The sequence below is a fragment of the Oncorhynchus mykiss genome, chromosome 5, assembly GCF_057628025.1.
Source record: "Oncorhynchus mykiss isolate SJ-2025 chromosome 5, ASM5762802v1, whole genome shotgun sequence".
NCBI classification, from domain to species: domain Eukaryota; kingdom Metazoa; phylum Chordata; class Actinopteri; order Salmoniformes; family Salmonidae; genus Oncorhynchus; species Oncorhynchus mykiss.
In genome coordinates this window covers 20,488,194-20,512,144 of record NC_143026.1, presented here as the reverse complement: position 1 = coordinate 20,512,144, position 23,951 = coordinate 20,488,194, and the positions used below count along the sequence as shown (strand labels likewise).

Sequence of the window (23,951 nt, the reverse complement as noted above, 5' to 3'; positions counted from 1 at the left end):
TAGCATTGTTTAAAGTGGCTAGTGATATATTTACATCATTTCCCATCAATTCCCATTATTAAAGTGGCTGGAGTTGAGTCAGTGTCAGTGTGTTGGCAGCAGCCACTCAGTGTTAGTGGTGGCTGTTTAACAGTCTGATGGCCTTGAGATAGAAGCTGTTTTTCAGTCTCTCGGTCCCAGCTTTGATGCACCTGTACTGTACAAGACCCTGCTAGGTAAAGTCCCCCCTTATCTCAGCTCGCTGGTTACCATAGCATCACCCACCTGTAGCACGCGCTCCAGCAGGTATATCTCTCTGGTCACTATCAAAACCAATTATTTATTTGGCCACCTCTCCTTCCAGTTCTCTGCTGCCAATGACTGGAACAAACTACAAAGATCTCTGAAACTGGAATCACTAATCTCCCTCACTAGCTTTAAGCACCAACTGTCAGAGCAGCTCACAGATTACTGCACCTGTACATAGCCCACCTATAATTTAGCCCAAACAACTACCTCTTTCCCTACTGTATTTATTTTATTTATTTATTTATTTTGCTCCTTTGCACCCCATTATTTGTATTTCTACTTTGCACATTCTTCCACTGCAAATCTACCATTCCAGTGTTTTACTTGCTTTATTGTATTTACTTTGTCACCATGGCCTTTTTTTGCCTTTACCTCCCTTATTTCACCTCATTTGCTCACATCGTATATAGACTTGTTTGTACTGTATTATTTACAGTATGTTTAAAAAATAAGTAAAAAAGATAGACAGAAGTGTTGACGGCTCCCATTGGTGATGAGAGTAGGAGAATACAGTGATTTGAGTAAAGTAGTAGGATAGGATGGTTTGAAGAGTAGTAGGATGGTCCCACTTAATATTCCCTTTTCTAGATATTTGACTTAGGACAGCTAATCAGCAGTACCAGTGATTGTCAGAGAGACGAGCTTCTCGCCTACACCTCGTGTTGATATTTAGGATTAAAACCACATTACACGCGCGGCTGCAACCTGACGATGTTCTGGTCTGCATGTTCATTTCTTACCAATCCTTTTATGCACTGTGGACGAAAATGACAGTTCCGTCAGGCTGACACGCTCGCTGACATCACTTGGGGCATGGCTACTTACTGTGCAAAGGCTATAGATAGTAAATGATCTCTTATGACTCCTAAAATCACATTCCTATCTTAACAAAATAACTTTCATTATTTTTCACATTATAAGAACAACATACTGGATGGAACCTTGACAGATAAAGTGGATATAATTTCCAAGTTACAGTATTTCCTTTATACCATTTCTAATGACATCACAAAATAAAAACTCATACGAAATTATTCTTCTTTAGCTCACCACTGAACATTCCCCACATTCTTATGTTATAAATATTGTTCCAGTATTCACTTTTTGAACGTGTTAGAGTCTCGGCGGGAAAAGCAAAAACATTCCTCTGGTACATACTGGAGTGTTTGGAGAGTCCACTTCTCCTGTTATTGACAAAATAGTGTGAACTGTCAATCCCCCAGCAGGTTTAAGAGTAGTGGCTGCACCATTCCAATAAAAGGTGTCACCGTAGTCAAGAACTGGCAGGAAAGTTGATTGCAAAACAATGGGCTAGATCTGTCTTTTATCCGTAATCTGTTATATGGGGCATGCTTATATTCAGCAGAGTTAATCAGAGAAAGAAAACATTTACAGGGCCTTATCCGAATCAGAGACAGAGGACACACCCTTCCAATCATGCAACCCCCGGGTCATACAGGAAATGTTGCTCATTGGAAGTTCTTTGCAATTTCGGTATCTTAGTAAATCTAATGCAGGCTTGTTAGCAAAAATTGAATTGGCTGTATACATATGTGGTGCGTTTGTCAGAATGCTCTGCAAAATAGTTGATTTTTCAGGGTGTTTTAAGTTGGTTTAGTTAACAGTTGAGTTACATTTATCTCAGTACAAATATCTTTCATATATCCAGGTTAAGTACACCCAAAATAAAAAATAGCGATTTAACATAGTTACAAATGTTGCGGTTTTGCTGGTTTAGTACGGTACCCTGTGTCACCACTTCATTGCTCCAGACCAGCACAAGAGGGAGTTAGACCACTAATTATGTTTTTGGGTCCTACTGTGTCTCTGACAATGAATGCACAACATAAACCTATATAGACACTGATAACTGTGCTTCAGTATTACTTACTAAAACGGTTGTCACACTAAGGTTTTTATTATTTTATTTTGTTAGGATTCTTTTGCTCTTACTGTAGTACTGTAGGCCACTCCCGACCAGTCACGTTGTACAGCGCCTGAGTGGCGCAACGTTCTAAGACACTGCATAGCAGTGCAAGCTGTGTTGCTACAGATGCTGGTTCAGTACCTGTGCTGCCCTCGACTGGGAGACCCATGAGATTTTGATTTCTCTCCCTCTAAAAACATAAATAAATTATTCTAAATAACAAACTGGCTTTATTTACAAATTAGTAACAATGTCTCAGCCCAGGTTCAAGAATGGCCTTTTCTCACTCATTTTACGTTATTTGACAACAAAATCATCTCCAAAATATTGTTATTTTTAAACAAAGCGATTATTAATTTAAAATTTGAATTATATAGAAGCCCCTTGGAAATTCTCACAGATAAATTATTAACCCTGTTATTAGCAGGACAATATATATTGGTTATATTGGTTATGGCTCCCGCGTGGCGCCCAATGGGATTGCCTTGTGGTTCTCCAGCTGTATCCACTGAAAGCCAGCGAGGTTCAAGGCATGAGGGCAGGGGCACGGGATGGGCCGCAGAGCCGCGCACAGAAGACCAACCTAGCCCATGGGGAAAGGAGCAGGAGGAAGGGGGAGGTGGACCCCCACCCCACCACACTGGCAATACTTTAAAGGGCATTGCACTAATAAGGCTGCTGAATAGGAAAACGTTCCCGCTGTTCTGTTCTTAGTGCCAGTCTGTTAAAACTAAAACAATGTAACTAATAATGGCATCTTTATGCTTGCGTTAATAAAATAATGATAAAAATACTCTTTCAAAATGCCAATGTTTATTTAGTTAAGGATCCATAATGAAATACTATGGGAATAAATATCACTGAATTACAGAAATATCCTCCAACCCTCTATAATTAATTATTGGCGGAGAGTCATGTCATATTTTTGATATACTGTAGGGCTACCGTAGGCGACATGAGTCTCACTAGTGTTGAGTAATGTGATGTTAAAAGTGGTGTAGGTCTTATTTATTTAAAGAGCATATTGAAGTTAGAAGCAATAGGATTTGAAGTAACAGCCTACAACTATTTTCACACCGTTTCTTGCTGCTCTGAGACAAGCATGGGGACTGGTCTTGATAAATCAATGAGATTTTTATTTTCACTGAATCTCAGTTTGGGTATTGGTTAGACTAGAATTAGAAAATTAGGGTGCATAAATGTTATGCTCTTAGTGTACCCTTTATTTAACTAGGCAAGTCAGTTAAGAACAAATTCTTATTTACAAGGACAGCCTACTCCTTCATCCTCGTCGGGGAATTGAAGCCTGGTCTTCAATAGGTAACCCTCTATATGAAATAGCTATGGGGTTGGCTTGAAACGGAATTGATACAATGTTGCTTAGAACTGTGGCATTTGGTCTATGCCTCGAATGTGGACGTGGATTAATACATGTCTCAATGAGTGTTACCTGTTTCGGCCAAGGACTGATATCCCATCACTTTTTTAGTACCTTTTAATGTTAGCACTCTGCATCTAAGCTCCTCTCCTATTCGGGTGCAGGCCATCCGTTTTTAGGAACTGTCGTCGCTCCAAAAACAATTTGAAAGTGTCAATAAAAATCCAGCACTTTTTCAGAGCAGAGTCCTGATTTCTTCCAAGAGTCCAGTGAAAATTCCATGACTGTGTTTAGGAATAAAAAAGTCCAGCAAGGCGGTGCGTTCTGTGAAGAGCTAAAATTGTCTACAAAAACAAACAAAAAGAACAGTGCATCGTTCTGAACCTGTACAGGCCGTCGGTCAATACACTCAAGTAAATAAAATATAAAATAGCCTATAATGAGGATAAAATAGGTCACAGTCGAGTTTAACTACTTTCTCCACTACTCGCTCCAAACACAACTTGCTACATGTCATCTCAGAATGCACTCAGCAGTGCATCATAACAAAAGGCTGAATGAGTACATCGTCGGCCTGTTGCAGCAGCGCAGCTGCAATGTGTATAATGTACACTCCGACAAGTTTGATAAAGAGCTGAGATGCATAAAGGTGACTCCATTAATGATATCAGGAGGTACAGGCCGGAGCAGCAGAAGCGTGAAGGAGAATGTTTTGGGTGAGAGGGAACATTGCCCATTCAATTATCTTGCGCTCCTTTGAATAATCATCTCCCTCTCCCTCGCTCTCTCTCTCTATGTAGTACGTAGACGGCTACGTAGTCAAGTTTGTGTTTCATATCTCCTTCTCTCATCTGTATTCTCACCTGCATTCTCAGGCACCATCGTAGAAGCCTTTCACATCATGTTCCTTTTTTTTCGCAGCCCGGATCATTTTATCTACAGTTTAAGGTCTAAAGTTCAACACGCAATCTATTTGCAATCTATTTATCCCACTTTGGTTTTTCTATACAAATATGCTAGGGTATAAGCAGTGCTGCATTTTAATCATGAGGAGTGGAGAAGAAAACAATGTTCGTTCTCCGGAGCTCTTGTTTCTCAGAAGATGGATGATCCAGGAGATTGTTCAAATTAAATGTATGTTGCATTCTGGGATAGATTTTATTAAGAGTGTTACACACTGAAGGATTCTTATTTCAGTGCGGCTTGGCAGGTGATATACTTTGTAATAAAGTAAAACATATATAAAGCTAAGATAATGAAAATCATTTCATTACCTAATCACTCTGAAGTTTTTTTTAATTTTGTTTACCAACCCAATAAAAGTGTAGAGGAGAGAGAGAGGGAGAGAGAGAAAGTAGAGAGAAAGGGAAAGGAGAGAGAGCGAGAAAGGAAATACACTGTCTTTGTTGTGGATGAAAAAGAACACTGTTGGAGTGCTTGAGGATATAAATGGCTGTGTTTCTTCTATTCTAATGCAGACACTTGAGAATATGGTCCCCGTCCCCTTCATGTTGATTGTGTGTGTGTGTGTGTGTGCTTACAAGCTTGCTTGTCTGTGTATTTGTGCCTGTCTGTGCGTGTGTCTGTGCATGTGTGTGTGCGTGCGTGCGTGCGTGCGTGTGTGTGTGTGTGCATGTGCGTGTGTGTGTGTGTACAGTATGACTCACAGTCCAGCCCCCTCCGTCCGTGGTCATGTCACAGTAGACCTGGAAGCCGTAGGGGTAGTGAGTGGGAAACACAGAGTAGATGCCATCCTCCCTCTGACCATTAGCATACAGATCACCACAGTCACGAGGACGAGAGCCTAGAGAGATACAGAGACAGATATATATATATTGTATATTATCTACCTCACTTGCTTTGGCAATGTTAACACATGTTTCCCATGCCAATAAAGCCCCTTGAATTGAATTGAGAGAGAGAGAGATACAGATACAGAGAGAGGGAGAGATGCATAGAGAGAGAGAGAAAGATACAGAGGGAGAGAGACAGAGCGGATAGCGAGAGAGGAGAAATACAGAGAGAGAGAGAGAGAGAGAGAGAGAGACACAGATACAGAGAGAGATGCAGAGAGAGAGAGAGAGAAAGATAGAGAGGGAGAGAGACAGCGAATAGCGAGAGAGGAGAGATACAGAGAGAGAGAGATACAGAAAGAGAGGGTAAGGGATACAGAGAGAGAGAGAGAGAGAGAGAGAGAGATGCAGAAGGTAAGAGAGAGAGACAGAAAGGGACAGAGAGAAAAAGAAGAGAAACAAAAAGCTCTCAGTTTGAATTCCAGCTGGAAAGCATAACAAGTGGCTAAAACATTACGTAAGTGTAAACAAAGAGATATGAAAGAGATGAGGAGAACATTCCACTAGACTTCTTAGCCTCAAACAGTGGGCATATCTAACCCTTCCTTGACAATGAGGAAGAGGGGGATAATGGGGACTCCTTGGGTGGTGAGAGAGAGAGGGAGAGGGAAAGAAAGAGGGAGGAGGTTTGCTCCCAAAATTGTGTTATTTTTGGAGCTTGTTGTTTACAGTTGTGGCACAATGACTATCAACCTCAGATTCAGTACCAGAGTTGCTTTTCTTACAGATAATCTATACTGAACGAAAATGTAAGCCAACATGTAAAGATTTGGTCCCATGTTTAATGAACTGAAATAAAATATCCCAACATTTTCCATACGCACATAAAACGTATTTCCCTCAAATGTTGTGCACAAATGTGTTTACATCCCTGTTAGTGAGCATTTTCCTCATGGTGCTATCTATTTTGTGAAATGCACCATCCCCTCCTGCAGCAAAGCACCCCCACAACATGATGCTGCCACCTTATTGCTTCACGGTTGGGATGGTGTTCTTCAGCTTGCAAGCCTCCCCATTTTTCCTCCAAACATAACAACGGTCATTATGGCCAAAAAGATCCATTTTTGTTTCATCAGCCCAGAGGAAATTTAATCAAAAAGTACGATCTTTGTCCCCATGTGCAATTGCAAACCGTAGCCTGGCTTTTTGATGGCGATTTTAGAGCAGTGGCTTCTTCCTTGCTAAGCGGCCTTAAAAGATTATTTCGATATAGGACTCGTTTTACTGTGGATATAGATATATTTGTACCTGTTTCCTCCAGCATCTTCACAAGGTCCTTTGCTGTTGTAATAGGATTGATTTGCACTTTTAGCACCAAAGTACGTTCATCTCTAGGAGACAGAATTCGTCTCCTTCCTGAGCGGTATGACCGCTGCGTGGTCCCATGGTGTTTATACTTGCGTACTATTGTTTGTAAAGATGAACGTGGTACCTTCAGGTGTCCAGACTTGTGGAGGTCTACAAAAAGAATTCTGAGGTCTTGGCAGATTCCTTTTGATATTCCCATGATGTCAAGCAAAGAGGCACTGAGTTTGAAGGTAGGCCTTGAAATACATCCATAGGTACACCTCCAATTTACTCAAATGATGTCAATTAGCCTATCAGAAGCTTCTAAAGCCATGCCATCATTTTCTGGAATATTCCAAACTGTTTAAAGGCACAGTCAAAACTTAGTGTATGTAAACTTCTGACCCACTGGAATTGTGAAAGTTGTTGAGAAAGTAGTGAGTTATAAGTGAAATAATCTGTCTGTAAACAATTGTTGGAAAAATGACTCTGTCATGGACAAAGTATATGTCCTAACCGACTTGCCAAAACTATAGTTTGTGGAGAAATTTGTGGAGTGGTTGAAAAACAAGTTTCATGACTCCAACCTAAGTGTTTACATTGACCCCCCCTCCCCTTTGTTTTTCCACTCTTTTAGCTGCGTTTCGGCCATTATTTTGAGCCGTCCTCCCCTCAGCAGCCTCCTGTGATTGAAATGTATCCTGTATCATCCTAGTTCTATATATGCAGGCATCCCGGAGTGTGAAATTACATCAAGGATTGTAATGCGGTACCCATCTGTGTGAAATATTTATGGGGCCTGTGGCAAACACACGCACAGGCACACACACACACACACACACACACACACACACACACACACACACACACACACACACACACACACACACACACACACACAAACACACACACACACTCTCTGGTGGCATTACCATTGGAGTGTATGTGGTACATAAGTGTCAGCCGTTGTGTATTCCATGGCTGGCTGAAGAGGGAGAATCTACTGGAAGGCTTCACTCAGGTCTGATGTAGGTTCATCTAAAGCTCCTGGCAGGTATGATGAAGGTTTGTCTGAAGCTTCCGTCAGGTCTGATGTAGGTTTGTCTGAAGCTTCCATCAGGTCTGATGTAGGTTTGTCTGAAGCTTCCATTAGGTCTGATGGAGGTTTTTTTTGAAGTTTCCCTCAGGTCTGATGTAGGTTGTCCTGAAGCTTCCCTCAGAGATCACACCTCAGTCTTTCTCAGGCTCTCACTCCAAGCACAACATCCCAATGGACACAACAATCACTACTCTCCAATCACTACCGCCTAACTCCACTCCCATTCCCCAGGCACTCTCATTTGTTTACTTCTGTAACCGTAAAAACCTTGGTTTAATGCATGTTAACATTAGAAGCCTCCTCCCTAAGTTTGTTTTACTCACTGCTTGAGCACACTCTGCCAACCCGGATGTCCTAGTTGTGTCTGAATCCTGGCTCAGGAAGATTACCAAAAACTAACTAGGCAAGTCAGTTAAGAACACATTCTTAATTTCAATGACGGCCTAGGAACGGTGGGTTAACTGCCTTGTTCAGGGGCAGAACAACAGATCTTTACCTTGTCAGCTCGGGGATTCAATCTTGCAACCTTACAGTTAACTAGTCCAACGCTCTAACCACCTGCCTCTCATTGCACTCCAGGATGAGCCGGCCTGTTACGCGAATGCAGTAAGCCAATGTAAGTTGCTAGTTGCATTAAATTTATCTTACAAAAAACAATCAATCAATCATAATCACTAGTTAACTACACACGCGTGTCCTGCGTTGCATATAATCGGTGCGGTGTCCTTGCTCCAATGTGTATCTAACCATAAACATCAATGCCTTTCTCCAAATCAATACACAGAAATATATATTTTTAAACCTGCATATTTAGCTAAAAGAAATCCAGGTTAGCAGGCAATATTAACCAGGTGAAATTGTGTCACTTCTCTTGCGTTCATTGCACGCAGAGTCAGGGTATATGCAACAGTTTAGGCCGCCTAGTTTGCCAGAATTTTACGTAATTATGACATAACATTGAAGGTTGTGCAGTGTAACAGGAATATTTAGACTTATAGATGCCACCCGTTAGATAAAATACGGAACGGTTCCGTATTTCACTGAAAGAATAAACGTCTCGTTTTCTAAATGATAGTTTCGACCATATTATTGACCTAAGACTCGTATTTCTGTGTGTTATTATGTTATAATTAAGTCTATGATTTGATAGAGCAGTCTGACTGAGTGATGGTAGGCACCAACAGACTCGTAAGCATTCATTCAAACAGCACTTTTGTGCGTTTTGTCAGCAGCTCTTTGCTGTGCTGCAAGCATTGCGCTGTTTATGACTTCAAGCCATCAACTCCTGAGATTAGGCTAGTGTAACCGATGTGAAATGGCTAGCTAGTTAGTGGGGTGCGCGCTAATAGCGTTTCAAACGTCACTCGCTCTGAGCCTTCTAGTAGTTGTTCACCTTGCTCTGCATGGGTAACGCTGCTTCGAGGGTGGCTTTTGTCGATATGTTCCTGGATCGAGCCCAGGTAGGGGAGAGGAGAGGGACGGAAGCTATACTGTTACACTGGCAATACTAAAGTGCCTATAAAAACATCCAATTGTCAAAGGTATTTGAAATACAAATGGTATAGAGAGAAATAGTCCTATAATTGCTATAATAACTACAACCTAAATCTTCTTACCTGGGAATATTGAAGACTCATGTTAAAAGGAACCACCAGCTTTCAAATGTTCTCATGTTCTGAGCAAGGAACTTAAACATTAGCTTTCTTACATGGCACATATTGCACTTTTACTTTCTTCTCCAACACTTTGTTTTTGCATTATTTAAACCAAATTGAACATGTTTCATTATTATATTAAGTTAAAATAAGTGATAATTCAGTATTGTTGTAATTGTTATTATTATTACAAATAAATTAAAAAAATTGGCCAATTAATCGTTATCGGCTTTAATGGTCCTCCAATAATCGGTATCGGTCTCGGTTTTGAAAAATCATAATCGGTCGACCTCTAACCTGCATCCGTAATTGGTCAGCAGTCAAACGACCACCACTCATCACTGGCAAACGCTCCCTAAAACACTTCAGCGAGCAGGCCTTTCTAATTGAATTGGCCCGGGTATCCTGGAAGGATATCGACCTCATCCCGTCAGTAGAGGATGCCTGGTCATTCTTTAAAAGTGCCTTCCTCACCATCTTAAATAAGTATGCCACTTTCAAAAAATGTAGAACCAGGAACAGATATAGCCCTTGGTTCTCTCCAGACCTGACTGCCCTTGACCAGCACAAAAACATCCTGTGGTGTTCAGCATTAGCATTGAATAGACCCAGTGATATGCTTTTCAGGGAAGTTAGGAACCAATATACACAGGCAGTTAGGAAAGCTAAGGCTAGTTTTTTCAAGCAGAAATGTGCATACTGTAGCACAAACTCAAAAAAGTTCTGGGACACTGTAAAGTCCATGGAGAATAAGAGCATCTCCTCCCAGCTGCCCACTGCACTGAGGCTAGGAAACACTGTCACCACCGATATATCCACGATAATTGAGAATTTCAATAAGCATTTCTCTATGGCTGGCCATGCTTTGCACCTGGTCAACAGCCCTGCACTCCCCACAGCAACTCGCCCAAGCCTCCCCGATTTCTCCTTCACCCAAATCCGGATAGCTGAAAGAGCTGCAAAATCTGGATCGCTACAAATCAGTCGGGCTAGACAGTCTGGAACCTCTCTTTCTAAAATGATCTGCCAAAATTGTTGGAACCCCTATCACGAGCCTGTTCAACCTCTCTTTCGTATCGTCTGAGATTCCCAAAGATTTGAAAGCTGAAGCAGTCATCCCCCTCTTCAAAGGGGGAGACACTCTAGACCCAAACTGCTACAGACGTATATCTATCCTACCCTGCCCTTTTAAGGTCTTCGAAAGCCAAGTTAACAAACCGATTACCAACCATTTCGAATCTCACTGTACCGTATCCGCTATGCAATCTGGTTTCAGAGCTGCTCGGGGGTGCACCTCAGCCACGCTCAAGGTCCTAAATGATATCATAACCGCAATCGATAAGAGACAATACTGTGCAGCCGTATTCATTGACCTGGCCAAGGCTTTCGACTCAATCACCACATTCTTAATGGCAGACTCAACAGCCTTGGTTTCTCAAATGATTGCCTCGCCTGGTTTACCAACTACATCTCTGATAGAGTTCAGTGTGTCAAATCGGAGGGCCTGTTGTCCGGACCTCTGGCAGTCTCTATGGGGTGCCACAGGATTCAATTCTCGGGCCGAATCTCTTCTCTGTATACATCAATGATGTCCCTCTTGCTGTTGGTGATTCTCAAATCCACCTCTACGCAGACGACACCATTCTGTATACTTCTGGCCCTTCATTGGACACTAACCTTCAATGCCATACAACTCTCCTTCCGTGGCCTCCAACTGCTCTTAAATGCAAGTAAATCTAAATGCATGCTCTTCAACCGATCACTGCCTGCACCTGCCCGCCGTCCAGCATCACTACTCTGGATGACTCTGACTTAGAATATGTGGATAACTACAAATACCTATGTGTCTGGTTAGACTGTAAACTCTCCTTCCAGACTCACATTAAGCATCTCCAATCGGCTTCCTATTTCGCAACAAAGCATCATGCTGCCAAACATACCCATTTAAACATACCCATCGTAAAACTGACCATCCTACCGATCCTCGACTTCGGCGATGTCATTTATAAAATAGCCTCCAACACTCAACAAATTGTATGCAGTCTATCACAGTGCCATCCGTTTTGTCACCAAAGCCCCATATACTACCCACCACTGCAACCTGTACACTCTCGTTGGCTGGCCCTCGATTCACTCTCGTCGCCAAAAACACTGGCTCCAGGTCATCTACAAGTCTCTGCTACGTAAAGCACCGCCTTTTCTCAGCTCACTGGTCACTATAGCAGCACCCACTCGTAGCACACGCTCCAGCAGGTATATCTCACTGGTCACCCCCAAAGCCAATTCATCCTTTGGCCGCCTTTCCTTCCAGTTCTCTGCTGCCAAGGACTGCAATGAACTGCAAAAATCACTGAAGCTGGATACTCATATCTCCCTCACTAGCTTTAAGCACCAGCTGTCAGAGCAGCTCACAGATCACTGCACCTATACATAGCCAATCTGTAAACAGCCCATCCAACTACCTCATCCCCATACTGTATTTATTTATTGATATTGCTCCTTTGTACCCCAGTATCTCTACTTGCACATCCATCTTCTGCACATATACAATTCCAGTGTTTAATTGCTATGTTGTAATTACTTTGCAACCATGGCCAATTTATTGCCTTAACTCCCTTATCTTACCTAATTTGTACTCACTGTATATACATTATCCCCCTTTTTTTCCATACTGTATTACTGACTGTATGTTTGTTTATTCCATGTGTAACTCTGTGTTGTTGTATATGTCAAACTGCTATGCTTTATCTTGGCCAGGTCGAAGTTGCAAATGAGAACTTCTTCTCAACTAACCTACCTGGTTAAAAGGTGATTTAAAAAATATATATTTACATACTGTACTGTATATTCAACACTCATGCATTCAACACTAGCACCAAGGGTAATGAGGTAATATTAATCTCTGCCACTGGCAGATAGAGATACAGTACTATATTGAATAACACAAAGAACTATAGAGTATGTCTACAGGAACAGACAGAGATAGACACATGTGAAGACACAGAGACACATAGACATATGCATGAATGGCAGACAGACAGACAGACAGACAGACAGACAGTTACATAACCAGCCAGTTAGCTACATAACCAGACAGCCACACAGTCAGCCAGCCAGCCACAGTCAGCCAGCCAGCCAATCAGCCAGCCAGCCAGCCGGCCACATAGCCAACCAGCCGGCCACATAGCCGGCCAGCCAGCCACATAGCCAGCCAGCCTACTGGCCGGCCACATAGCCAGTCAGCCACATAACTAGCCAGCAAGCCAGCCAGCTAGCCAGACATGGACAGACAGCTATCAGACTTACCATTGGCACAGCCTTTGAGACGAGCCCCTCTGACCGGTGCTCTCTGTAGGTCAGCCTTGACCCGAGCCTTCAGTCCCCCTGTCTCCTTCTGCATGGAGCTGAGAGCATCGCTCACAGTGTTCACCACCTTCACCATGTTGATTTGGCTCTCAGACAGTAGCTGCAATACACACAGTATTAACCATTAGTTAACCCTAACTTGTGGACTTGATTAAGTGATGTTGTGCAGTTTTTTGCTAACGTTACTTTGCTACCTTGCTACCTACCACTTTGCTACCTGCTACTGTTTTTACTTTTTAATTAGCGTTTTAGATTTTTTTTTTTCCTAACTTTTTTCATTCAGCTTTTCTCCCCGGCCGCTTTATCTGGGCATGGTTCAACAGGACCTCCACCAGCTGAAGCTGTAATAACATTAACATTATGCCTTCTAATTGCAGTCGCTGTAATCATAATATGCAAGAGAACGATTGCCTTTTGGTTGGGATATCTGTGCTGCAAGCTCAGCTTCAGATGCAATGGTTAGGCAAGAGCAATTTAAGTGTAGGAAAGGATGAAACAGCGTCTGTGCCACCAATAATAACAAATAGTAGTATAAATCCCGCCGCACAGTCCACACAGCCGGACATTTTTCTCATGGCTTCTGGAAGGAAATGCTGTAGGAGTCCTCAAACGGTGTCGCTCATTCAGCCAACAGAAACTTTCAACCGGTTCTCTCCATTAAGCAACGAGTCGGAGTCGGAGTCAGAGGCAGAGCCTTCTCTGGTCTCGCCTCCACCCGGTACTGGGTCTGAGAAGCCGAAGCCTCCCACCATTAGTTCTGACAAATTGAAAACCCTAGTCATTAGTGACTCCATTACCCGCAATATGAGACTTAAAAAGAATAATCCAGTGATCATACACCGTTTACCAGGGGGCAAGGCTACATACGTTAAGGCTACACTGAAGATGGTGCTGGCTAAGGCTAAAACTGGCGACTGTAGAGAGTATAGGGATATTGTTATCCACGTCGGCACCAACAATGTTAGGATGAAACAGTCAGAGGTCACCAAGCGCAACATAGGTTCAGCGTGTAAATCAGCTAGAAAGATGTGTCGGCATCGAGTAATTGTCTCTGGACCCCTCACAGTTAGGGGGAGTGATGAGCTCTACAGCAGTCTCACAACTCAATCACTGGTTGAAAACTGTTTTCTGCCCCTCCCAAAAGATAGAATTTGTAGATAATTGGCCCTCTTTCTGGGACTCACCCACAAACAGGACCAAACATGGCCTGCTGTGGAGTGACGAACTCCATCCTAGCTGGAGGGGTGCTCTCATCTTCTTTATGAACATAGACAGGGCTCTAACTCCTCTAGCTTCACAATGAGATAGGGTGCAGGCCAGGCAGCAGGCTGTTAGCCAGCTTGCCAGCTTAGTGGAGTCTGCCACTAGCACAGTCAGTGTAGTCAGCTCAGCTATCCCCTTTGAGACCGAGTCTGTGCCACAATCTAGGTTGGGCAAAAATAAACATGTTGGTGTTTGCTTTGATATATCACATCTCAAAATAGGGCTGCTTATTGTTAGATCCCTAACTTCCAAGGCAGTTATAGTCAATTAACTAATCACTGATCATAATCTTGATGTGATTGACCTGACTTGAACATGGCTTAAGCCTGATTAATTTACTGTGATAAATGAGGCCTCTCCTCCTGGTTACACTAGTGACCATATCCCCTGTGTATCCCGCAAAGGCGGAGGTGTTGCTAACATTTACGATAGCAAATTTTAATTTACCCCCCCCCCCCAAAAATAACTTCATTTTTGTCTTTTAAGCTTCTGGTCATGAAATCTATGCAGACTACTCAATCACTTTAAGCTATTGTTTACAGGCCTCCTGGGCCGTATACACCATTCCTCAATGACTTCCCTGAATTCGTATCGGACCTTGTAGTCATGGCAGATAATATTCACAATTTTGGTTAAATTCACATGGAGAAGTCCACAGACCCACTCCAAAAGTACTTCGGAGCATCATTGACTCAGTGGGATTTGTTCCAATATGTCTCCGGACCTACTCACTGCCACAGTCATTCTCTGGACCTAGATTTGTCCCATAGAATAAATATTGTGGATCTTAATGTTTTTCCTCATAATCCAGGACTATTTGGTATTTTATTAGGATCCCCATTAGCTGTTGCAAAAGCAGCAGCTACTCTTCCTGGGGTCCACACAAAACATGAAACATAATACAGAATGACATAATACAGAACATCATTAGACAAGAACTGCTTAAGGACAGAACTACATACCATTTTTAAAAGGCACATGTAGCCTACATATCAATGCATTCACACAAACTATCTAGGTGAAATAATTTTTGAAACCAAGTTTGTTGTTTAATTGAGCAATATGAGATAGAAGGAAGTTCCATGCAATAAGGGCTCTATATAATACTGTATGTTTTCTTGCATTTGTTCTGGATTTGGGGACTATGAAAGGACTCCTGGTGGCATGTCTGGTGGGATAAGTGTGTGTGTAAATTTACTTTGCAAACAATTTGGGATTTTCAACATATTAATGTTTCTTATAAAAATAAGAAGTGATGCAGTCAGTCTCTCCTCAACTCTTAGGAGACTGGCATGCATAGTATTTATATCAGCCCTCCGATTACAATTAAGAGCAAAACGTGCCGCTCTGGTCTGGGCTAGCTGCAACAACTAGGTCTTTGCTTGCTGCACTGGACCACACGACTGGACAATAATCAAGATTAGACAAAACTAGAGCCTGCAGAACTTGCTTTTTGGAGTGTGATGTCAAAAAAGCAGAGCATCTCTTTATTACGGCTAGACCTCTCCCCATCTTTGCAACCACATAAACTATATGTTTTGACCATGACAGTTTACAATCTAAGGTAATGCCAAGTAATTTAGTCTCCTCAACTTGTTCACCAGCCACACCATTCATTACCAGATTCAGCTGAGGTCTAGCACTTAAGGAATGATTTGTACCAAATACAATGCGCTTAGTTTTATAGATATTCGGGACCAGTTTATTACTGGCCACCCATTCCAAAACAGACTACAACTCTTGGCAGTGACTTCATTAGCTGATGCGTATATGGTTGAATCATCAGCATACATGGACACACATGCTTTGTTTAATGCCAGTGGCAGGTCATTGGTAAAAATAGAAAAGAGTAGAGGGCCGAAAGAGCTGCCCTGTGGTACACCACACTTTACATGTTTGACATTAGAGACACCTCCATTAAAGAAAACCCTTTGAGTTCTATTATATAGATACAGTAGCTCTGAAACCACAATACGGAAGAGGTTGAAAAGCCTCAGCACTTAAGTATTTTCAACAACAGGTTATGGTCAGTAATATCAAAGGCTGCAATGAAATCGAACAGTACAGCTCCAACAATCTTCTCGTTATCAATTTCTTTCAACCAATCATCAGTAATTTGTGGCAGTGCAGTACATGTTGATTGCCCTTCTCTATAAGCATGCTGAAAGTCTGTTGTTAATTTGTTTATAGAGAAATAGTATCACGCTGGCATAAAGGGTCGGGAGACAGGCGCAGGAATGCATAATAGGGTTATTTATTACACCCAAATGATGGTGCGCCGTGAACAGGCACAGGGACGAAGACCAAATAAACACTATACAAAACACAGGGTTGAAACCCAAACAAAAGCGCGAGAAGTACCTCGAATAAATAACACAAGCGCACAATGATTATCACATGGGACGAGACCCATAATCATCTGCGCAATCCACAATGGCACGAAAGCCAAAACACACAGCACAGGTACTCACACGACCAACAGACATAGTAACAATAATCGCCAGGACAATGGTAAACCAAGGACACACTTATTAAAATTACTAATCACTGGGAATAGGGGCCAGGTGTGCGTAATGAAAGTTCCGAAGGGATCCGTGACAAACACAATTTTTTCCATCAGTTTGCTAAGAGCTGGCAGCAAGCTTATAGGTCTGCTGTTAGAACCAGTAAAGGCCGATTTACCACTCTTGGGTAGCGGAATTACTTTGGCTTCGCTCTAGGCCTGAGGACAAAGACTTTCCTCTAGGCTCAGATAAAAAAATATGACAGATATGAGTGGCTATAGAGTCAGCCACCATCCTCAGTAGCTTTCCATCTAAGATGTCAATGCCAGGGAGTTTGTCATTATTGATCGTTAACAATCATTTTTCCACCTCTCCCACACTAACTTTACAAAATTCAAACTTGCACTGCTTTTCTTTCATTATTAGTTATTTTATGCATGAATAGAATCGCTCACTTTTTGCCGTGTGCATTTCCTGCCTAATTTTTCCCACTTTGCCAATGAAATAATCATTAAAATAATTGGCAACATCAAATGGTTTTGTGATGAATAAGCCATCTGATTTGAATTGAGTTGAATTTGTCTTTGGAAAGTTTTTTTCCATCATTCTTTATATCATTGATCTTTGCTTCATAATACATTTTCTTCTTCTTTCTGTTGAGTTTAGTCACAAAATGTCTCAATTTGCAGTAAGTAAGCCAGTCAGATGTACAGCCAGACTTATTAGCCACTCCTTTTCCCCTCTCTTTCAACCATACAGTTTTTCAAAATCCTCATCAATCGATGGATCGTTAACTGTACTAACATTCCGTTTCTTAACAGGTGCATGTTTATCAATAATTGGAAGAAGCAATTGCATAAATTCATCAAGTGCAGCGTCTGGATGCTACTCATTAATCACATCAGACCAACAAATATTTTTAACACCATCCACATAACAGTCACAACAAAATATTTTGTATGATCTCTTATACACTATTTTAGGCCCAGCTGTTGGAACTTTGGCTTTCCTGGATTTAGCCACGATATCGTGATCACTGCATCCAATGGGTACGGATACAGCTTTAGAACAAAGTTCTACCGCATTCGTAAAAATGTGATCAATAAATGTGGATGATCTTGTTCCTGTAGTGTTTGTAAACACCCTGGTAGGTTTATTAATAACCTGAACCAGATTACAGACACTGGTTACAGTGAGAAGCTTGCTCTTGAGCAAACAGCTTGATGAAAACCAGTCAATATTCAGGTCCCCAAGAAAGTAGACATCTCTGTCACATCACATACACAATCAGGCATTTCACACACAATATTTAGATACTGACTATTGGCACTTGGTAGCCTATAGAAACACTTAGGTGTTCCAAGTGAACCTGCAACCACAACACTTCAATAACACTTGACATAAGATATTCTCTAAGTATTACAAGGATATGGCTGTATATCCGGCTAGTTGCAATGCCAAATAGCTCGTCAGGAACAATTTAGCAGGATCACTGGAAAGATACAAGCAGTCTCAGCATCTAATGCCAACTACGTCGCGGGATCCAACATAAGAAGCTAGGTAGCTACCAAGAACTATCCAATATACTTTTAAACAACAAAGTTGCTTTTGGAGCACCTTATGTTTGTAATCGCAACAATTAATCTGCTCAGGCCCCAACCAAGGATCATCTAAAGCTGTGCTATAAATTCTCAGACATGCAAAGATTCCTAGATGCCATTCCACTCCCTCCACCTATCCAAGGAAGTCAGAGTACAAAAATTGGTTAACCACCTAACTGAGGGATTTAACCTTGCATAATACCCTAGATGCAGTTTCACCCCTTAAAACAAAAACATTTGTTCATTTTCCAAAAATGAAAATAGTGCCCCATAGTTTCAAGAGGTTAGGTCAACATACACAAGGCTGCGGGGCCAGACGGATTACCAGGACGTGTGCTCCGGGCATGTGCTGACCACCTGGCAGGTGTCTTCACTGACATTTTCAACATGTCCTTCATTGAGTCTGTAATACCAACATGCTTCAAGCAGACCACCATAGTCCCTGTACCCAAGAACACAAAGGCAACCTGCCTAAATGACTACAGACCCGTAGCCCTCACGTCCGTAGCCATGAAGTGCTTTGAAAGGCTGGTAATGGCTCACATCAACACCATTATCCCAGAAACCCTAGACCCCACTCCAATTTGCATACCGCCCAAACAGATGATGCAATCTCTATATCTCTCCACACTGCCCTTTCCACCTGGACAAAAGGAACACCTATGTGAGAATGCTGTCCATTGACTACAGCTCAGCGTTCAACACCATAGTACCCTCAAAGCTCATCACCAAGCTAAGGATCCTGGGACTAAACACCTCCCTCTGCAACTGGATCCTGTACATCCTGACAGGCCGCCCCCAGGTGGTGAGGGTAGGTAGCAACACATCTGCCACGCTGATCCTCAACACTGGACCTCCCCAGGGGTGCGTGCTCAGTCCCTTCCTGTACTCCCTGTTCACCCACGACTGCATGGCCAGGCACGACTCCAACACCATCATTAAGTTTGCTGACGACACAACAGTAGGCCTGATCACCGATAATGACGAGATAGGGAGGAGGTCAGAGACCTGGCCGGGTGGTGCCAGAATAACAACCTATCCCTCAATGTGACCAAGACTAAGGAGATGATTGTGGTCTACAGGAAAAGGAGCACAGAGCACGTCCCCATTCTCATCGACGGGGCTGTAGTGGAGCAGGTTGAGAGCTTCAAATTCCTTGGTGTCCACATCAACAACAAACTAGATTGGTCCAAACACACCAAGACTGTTGTGAAGAGGGCACTACAAAGCCTATTCCCCCTCAGGAAACTAAAAATATTTGGCATGGGTCCTGAGATCCTCAAAAGGTTCTACAGCTGCAACACCGAGAGCATGCTGACCGGTTGCATCATTTCCTGGTACGGCAATTGCTCGGCCTCCGACCGCAAGTCACTTCAGAGTGTAGTGCGTAGGGCCCAGTACATCACTGGGGCAAAGCTGCCTGCCATCCAGGACCTCTACACCAGGCGGTGTCAGAGGAAGGCCCTAAAAATTGTCAAAGACCCCAGCTACCCCAGTCATAGACTGTTCTCTCTACTACCGCACGTCAAGTGGTACCGGAGTGCCAAGTCTAGGACAAAAAAGGCTTCTCAACAGTTTTTACCCCCAAGCCATAAGACTCCTGAAAAGGTAACCAATGATTACCTGGACTATTTGCATTGTGTGCCCTTTAACGATACCTATGTATCGTAGAAAGGTATTTCTGCTGTTGTTTTATTTCTATACTTACCTACACACACACACACATACCTTTTTTATACACAATTGGTTAGAGCCCGTAAGTAATCATTTCACTGTAAGGTTTACACCTGTTGTATTCGGCGCACGTGACAAATGTCATTTGATTTGATTTGATTTGAGTTAGTGCTAAACACGGCTGCTAGAATCTTGACAAACACCAAAACATGTGATCATATAACTCCAGTGCTAGCCTCTCTACACTGGCTTCCTGGTTAAGGCTTGGGCTGATTTCAAGGTTTTACTGCTAACCTACAAAGCATTACATGGGCTTGCTCCTACCTCCTATCTTTCCGATTTGGTCCTGTCGTAAATACCTACACGTACGCTACGGTCACAAGACGCAGGCCTCCTTATTGTCCCTAGAATTTCAATGTTGCTCATTGGCTGTAGATTGACCCCCACCATGGAGCAGCTGACCAGACCTGTGTACCTCTGATATAAGCCAATATCCCCAGCATGCTGCCCGCTGATTGGATTAGAGAAAAGAGCCAGAGCCCATTGGAATGATAAATGAGGTTTCAGGAGAGAATAGATTAAGAAATCTCTCTAACTGTTTCTGTTGTTAACTTCAACCTCTTTACGACTTTACTTGCTGCTCTGTTCTTCAATGCTGTACACATTACCTAGCTCATCCTGTGCTACTAAGCCAGCAGCTATATGGCCGGGTGTTAGGTACAGACACACGCAAGCACACACATACACACATACAGGTTTTGGCGGGCGGAGATGTCCTTGTCCCATTGCACTCTAGCGAGTTCTGTGGCGGGGGCCGGGGCACACACATGCTGACATGGTCGACAGGTGTACAGTGTTTCCTCCGACACATTGGTGCAGCTGGCTTCTGGGTTAAACAGGCATTGTGTCAAGAAGCAGTGCAGCTTGGTGGGGTTGTGTTTCGGGGGACGAATGTGTCTCGACCTTCGCCTCCCCGAGTCCATACGTGAGTTGCAGCGATGGGACAAGACTGTAACTATCAATTGGATACCACGAAATTTAAGAGAAAAAGGGGTAAAAAAAAAAATTATAATATACTAATAAGAATTTTTTTTGCTGACGAGTAGGTAAACCACCACTTCCCTCTGTATGATGGTCCAATGTGAATTCATTGGAAAATAAACTGGACGATCTACGATTAAGACTATCCTACCAATGGAACATTAAAACTGTAATATCTTACGTTTCACCAAGACATGGCTGAGCAACGACACAGATAATATAAAGCTGACTGGCTTCTCCATGCATCGGCAGGAGCTAGACGAGGGGGGTGTCTATTTGTCAATAACTGCTGGAGCACGATGTCTAATTGTATTGCTCACCTGAGGTAGAATACCTCATGATAAGCTGTAGACCACTATCTACCAAGACAGTTCTCATCTATATTATTCGTAGCCATCTATTTACCACCACAACACGATGCTGTATAAGGCCAAAAGCAAACAAGAAAATGCTCATCCAGAAGCTGTGCTCCTAGTGGCCGGGGACTTTAATGCAGGAAAACTTAAATCCATTTTACCTCATTTCTACCAGCATGTCACATGTGCAACCAGAGGAAAAAAACTCTAGACCACCTTTACTCCACACACAGAGATGGATACAAAGCTCTCCCTCACCCTCAATTTGGCAAATCTGACCATAATTCTATCCTCCTGATTCCTGCTTACAAGCAAAATATAAAGCAGGAAGTACCAGTGACTCGCTCAGTACGTGTCACAACTTCGACCAAAGGTGGCTCCCCTTCCCGTTCGGGTGGCGCTCGGCGGTCGCTCGGCTGCCACTGATTATTTTCTCCCCCTCCTTATGTTTATTGAGTACACCTGTTTTGAGTTGGTTCTAATTAGTGAGGCTTTATTAGTCAGCCGGCCCGCCTGGTTCTTTGTGCGGGATTGATTATTGTAACCCTGGTGTTTGCATTAGATGTACATGTTCGTGTATTTAGTGCTAGACTGTTTTTCGTTTCCCTGTGTCTGGGGCATTTGGTTTGAGCACCCGTAAGTGGGGGGACCGTAGTTCTCCGTGTGTGCATTAAAGAAGCACTTTATTGAACTCTGCTTTCCTGCGCCTGATTTCACCCTCACGACACCCAGGACCTTACGGTACGGAAGTGGTCAGATGACGTGGATGCTACGCTACAGGACTGTTTTGCTAGCACAGACTGGAATATGTTCCGGGATTCATCCAATGGCATTGAGGAGTATACCACCTCAGTCACCGGCTTCATCAATAAGTGCATCGACGACGTCGTCCCCACAGTGACCTTAGATACATTTTCCAACCAGAAGCCAGGGAATACAGGTAACATCCGCACCGACCTAAAGGCTAGATCTGCCGCTTTTATGCCTTGTGTGGTGTTCGGGTCTGTGGGACACATTTTCAATGTTAACTTAAAGAAAAATGATACAATTAATTATTTTTTCAACCTGAGACTCATTGATCTTGGCTCATTTTCTGTGAATAACATGTAAAAGAACACATTTTAATTGAGTGCACACTGTGCACCCCCTACACATTAATGGTGTTTGTGTCCACTGGACTCAAGGGTAATAAAAGTGTAGAAAAGTGTGTGTGTGTGTAGTTGAAAACAAGTAAAAATGAAACAAAGGTTTGTTGTATGCCTTCACTCTGTCTTCCTCTTCCCTGGGCCTGCTGTTTCAACATAGCACCAAATACATGTCTGCCTGTCTGCCTGTTTCCTGCTTTTCTCACACTCCTTACCCTTTGTAGTGTGTGAAACTACACAATGTCTTGCGGGAACCTGCACAATGTTATTACAATACAATATTTCGATATATTGTAAAAACATTCAGTATTTTCCCCCAGCCAGGTGCAAATTGGGGGTGGGACACAACAAATAAATATATTTTAATGTGTGTCTCCTTACCGGCAAAAATAATCTCTGCTCAGAGGGCCTTAGAAAAAATGTTTGAGGAGAGAGAAGTTACTGTGGAAGGAGTGTCTTCCACTTTGGAAGATGAAGAACTTTCCGAACATGTCTCTGTCAATTCGGAGTCTGACAGTGAGTTGGAAGAAGAAGATGAGATTGACCCTCAGCCAGCCCCTGGACCAGCCAATCAGCAGCCAACTCATCAGCAGCCTGCAGGAGGAGAAATATGGATGTCAACGTTTTTTTAAAATTGAATGGTCTTCTTGCCCAAGGAATGAGCCACCCAGCATGGATCTTGCAACCAGGGCCGATGCGAATGACGGTTACTCATGTGCAGGACATAAAGTATTATTTTGAACTGTTCATCGTAGACACGATACAGAAAATAATTCAGGACTGCACTCATTTGGAGGGAAGGTATGTTTTTAGAAAGGGAAGGACCAAACTAATTTACATGCGTACTTTGGGCTTCTTATCCTTGCTGGTATTTTCAGATCCAATGGGGAATCCACAAAACTTTTCCGTGCAACAATGTTTCTGGAAAACATCCACATTATTTCCAGGATTATCCGCTTCAATAACAGAGACACCAGACCAGCTTGGCATCAGAGAGACAAGCTAGCTGCAATCAGGTCAGTGTGGAACAAGTAGGTGGACCGCATTCCCCTGTTTTACAACCCTGGGCCCAACGTTACTGTTGATGAGCAGCTTATGTTATTTAGAGGCCAAGGCCCCTTCAGGCAGTACATACCATCTAAACCCGCAAAATATGGAATCAAGATCTGGGTTGCCTCTGATGCTGCTTCATCGTATGCGTGGAACTTGCAAGCGGTCTAAGGCACTGCATCTCAGTGCTTGAGGCATCACTACAGACACCCTGGTTCTAATCCAGGCTGTATCACAACCGGCCGTGATTGGGAGTCTCATAGGGCGGCACACAATTGGCCCAGCATCGTCCGGGTCTGGCCGGTGTGGGCCCTCAATGTAAATAAGAATTTGTTCTTAACTGACTTGCCTAGTTAAATAAAGGTTAAATAAAATATGGGGAAGCCAGATGAGGGAGCACCTGAGAAGAACCAAGGGATGCAGGTTGTCCTGGACGTGACACAGGGACTCAGTGGCAACATCAT

At 42.9% G+C, this 23,951-nt stretch overlaps 1 protein-coding gene across 6 annotated transcripts in view; it reads right to left on the bottom strand.

The window, feature by feature from the left end:
* The window catches only part of LOC110523391 (fibrinogen C domain-containing protein 1), a 329,714-nt gene that overhangs the window by 230,392 nt on the left and 75,371 nt on the right, over positions 1 to 23,951 (bottom strand). For all 6 annotated transcript variants that reach the window (XM_090234140.1, XM_090234143.1, XM_036977014.2 and 3 more), the window contains 2 exons: positions 12,794 to 12,953; positions 5,261 to 5,397 (listed from right to left, as the gene is read on the bottom strand). In XM_090234140.1, the coding sequence (XP_090090266.1) occupies positions 5,261 to 5,397; positions 12,794 to 12,953 (297 nt within the window). The remainder of the gene's footprint in view (positions 1 to 5,260; positions 5,398 to 12,793; positions 12,954 to 23,951) is intronic.